Genomic DNA, 2,639 nt, shown 5'->3' on the forward strand with positions numbered 1-2,639 from the left:
TCAAATGATAAGATTAGAGATTAAAGTGTAACATGACTTTATAAGAATAGACCCATTAGGTCCATTTTTTAAAAAATTACACATGAATCAAAGTTGTGAATTCTGTTTTAATATATAAGATTTTTAAAAAATTACACATAAATCAAAGTTGTGACTATATTTTAATATATAAGATTTAATAGATCAGATAAACGAATCTAACCGGGAATAATAAGTGAACCATATGAGACTACTACTACTAAACCAACTATTTGTTTATCCACCCGTTTCTTTTCTTCACTGCAACATCGTCAATCAAACCAAATTGATAGAACAGGATGAGATATGAAATGTCTGTATTACAGAGGCAATGGTAACAAATATCCTTGTTAGGAAGAAAAAATCTATTTCAGCTGGCGAGTCAGTTTCACAAGGCTTGGCAGATAATTTGCAGGAACTTGGATTTGAGAAAGAGACCATTGATTTTTCCCTCTTGGAGGCTCAACATGAGGTATTACTCAATAATGCACTTAAATAAATAAATAGCCTATCCAGGATCATTGTTGTATTGTTACATGGGCTAAAGCGATTCAGTCAGTTAGTAGCAACTTAGGCAGCAGGAAGCTTAAGCTTTCATTGGCGCTTTATAAATATATTTCTCATCTAATGGAACAATATTTCATATTTTTCTCTGGTATCTAACCAAGGTGATTCATGAACCTTTTGTATTTGAAGATGCTGATCATTAATGTTCCTTTCCCAGGTCAGCTGGTTCAGTTTCGACCCAGATTTTCATATTGAGGGAGAACAAATGTGCTGCTACTTGACTCGCACGATAGAGTCATCTCTTGCAGCAAGCCAACAGAAAAATGCTCCACTAGAGAAACCCAAGAAAAAAAATTTCAACTCCGTAGATGGAGTTGCAGAGAACCTACATGTGAAACCACACACCCAAGTGGTCAAACTTACTCACGGGAAATTCCTTGCAGAACTTTCTCTCAACAACATAGCTGAGCTCCTTCCTCTTTATTACAGTGCTATTAGACAACAGCTTCAATCGGGTGAGTTTTTGACACATTAATAAGGTTTCTCAGTTTTTTTCTTCTTCTCTTTTGGCTGAAATAATTTTCTGTTTCACAGGAAAAACAGAGACTGATCTTGTGTTCCATGATTTGAACACAAAGATCATACTAGACCATCTAGATGAACTTGCAACAGGTCTCACTCCCAAAGTGTTCAAAATCCACAATGCTTCCATGACTTTGGATGCAAAGGTCTGATTTTATTTCTTCATTCATTTTCTTTCACATATCTCCTAACTAACAATCAATTTTTGATTTGTGTTGTAGTTGAGTAAAAAAATTAGAGATGATGGAAACTATAAGTTGAAGATGTGGAATGTCTCTCATCAAACAAGATTAAGGTACTATCTTGAATATGAGTGTGTTTGTGTGTGTTGTTTATAAGTGATTTAAACTTATAAAAAACTTCAGAATCTGGAAAGTTTTATCGTATGAGAGACCACATAAACAAGAGTAACATGTGTTAGCTAGCGTCATGAGATAGCTGTGTGTGAGGCTCACATCGTTCATCTCTTGAGATATGCTGTTTGCTTAGCGTGTGTTTGCATATATGACCTTTTTTTTTTTGTCTCCGTAATACACTTTACTTTCTAAATTGTTTGCAAGCCTCACTGAAACAATGGACGTAGTACTATGTAAGTTTGACATAAACGGTGACTTTATATCCTTGAAAGAACTATGTTATGTTAGAGTTGAACTGTCAAGATGGTTGTTGTTTGAACACAACTTTTTCTTTGTGAACTAATTTTAATCGTTTCTGTTCTAGGTCTTCAACACATCTCTTGTGGCTAAATTTGCTTGGGCAATGGATGTAGAACATAACTCGAGTTGGATGCAGAACATGAATTCAAGTTCTGATCAGTGTCTTATGTCGTGTTTGTGAAAAATAATCTGTTATGTAACATTTAAACAATTCAAGTTCTGATCAGTGGCTTATGCTGTGTTTGTGAAAAAATAATCTGTTATGTAATGTTCAACTTTGTCTGGAACGGTTTGTAACGATTTGTAGCGGTTTGTATGATTGTTTCGAAACGCTGTCAACCGCTACCAACCGCAAAAGCTGTGTTTGCGGGTCGTAACGGGAAAACCAGTCAGGCTCATTAGTTCAGTTTCTTGTTAAAGTATCTGGATTGCATCATAATTAAGGAATATGCTATATCTAGATGTTGAAAAAGACTGGTATTTTCGCTCTCTTTGCTTGCTGGTTTGTTAACCAATTTCTGTGGAAATTGGTTTTCTTTTCTTTGTATCAAAATTTCTTAGAAGCTAGAGATTATGCGATTTTTTAATGCCAGCTGAAAAAGACCGCTGTTTTCAATTTTTAGATAGCTTTTTGTAATCACTAAAATAGCTGTATAATCATCTAAGTGCAAAAAAAACTAAAAACCGAAAAAATTAATTACATAAAATATAACCAAGTTGTCTTAGCTTAGTGGTAAAAAGAAACTCTAGCTAGAGCTTCCGTTCTGAGTTCGATTACCTTGGCTATCTAACCGTGCCATATTGATGGATTAGTTGTGTATCCATATATAAGATCTAATGAGATTAGTCTTTGGATCTATAAAATCTTTAGGATTT

The 2,639-nt window shown here is 34.4% G+C and overlaps 1 protein-coding gene across 1 annotated transcript; it reads left to right on the forward strand.

Annotated features, from left to right (window-relative positions):
* The first annotated feature begins 245 nt into the window (after window positions 1-245).
* Window positions 246-2,199, forward strand: LOC106379111 (tRNA uridine 5-carboxymethylaminomethyl modification enzyme MnmG-like). The gene is made up of 5 exons (XM_013819123.3): window positions 246-490; window positions 743-1,040; window positions 1,120-1,253; window positions 1,329-1,402; window positions 1,828-2,199. The coding sequence occupies exons 1-5, from the start codon at window positions 350-352 to the stop codon at window positions 1,874-1,876; spliced, it is 696 nt and encodes a 231-aa protein (XP_013674577.1). The 5' UTR covers window positions 246-349; the 3' UTR covers window positions 1,877-2,199.
* The last annotated feature ends 440 nt before the right edge of the window (window positions 2,200-2,639 follow it).

This window comes from Brassica napus (genome assembly GCF_020379485.1).
Source record: "Brassica napus cultivar Da-Ae chromosome C9 unlocalized genomic scaffold, Da-Ae chrC09_Random_63, whole genome shotgun sequence".
Classification (NCBI taxonomy): Eukaryota; Viridiplantae; Streptophyta; class Magnoliopsida; order Brassicales; family Brassicaceae; genus Brassica; species Brassica napus.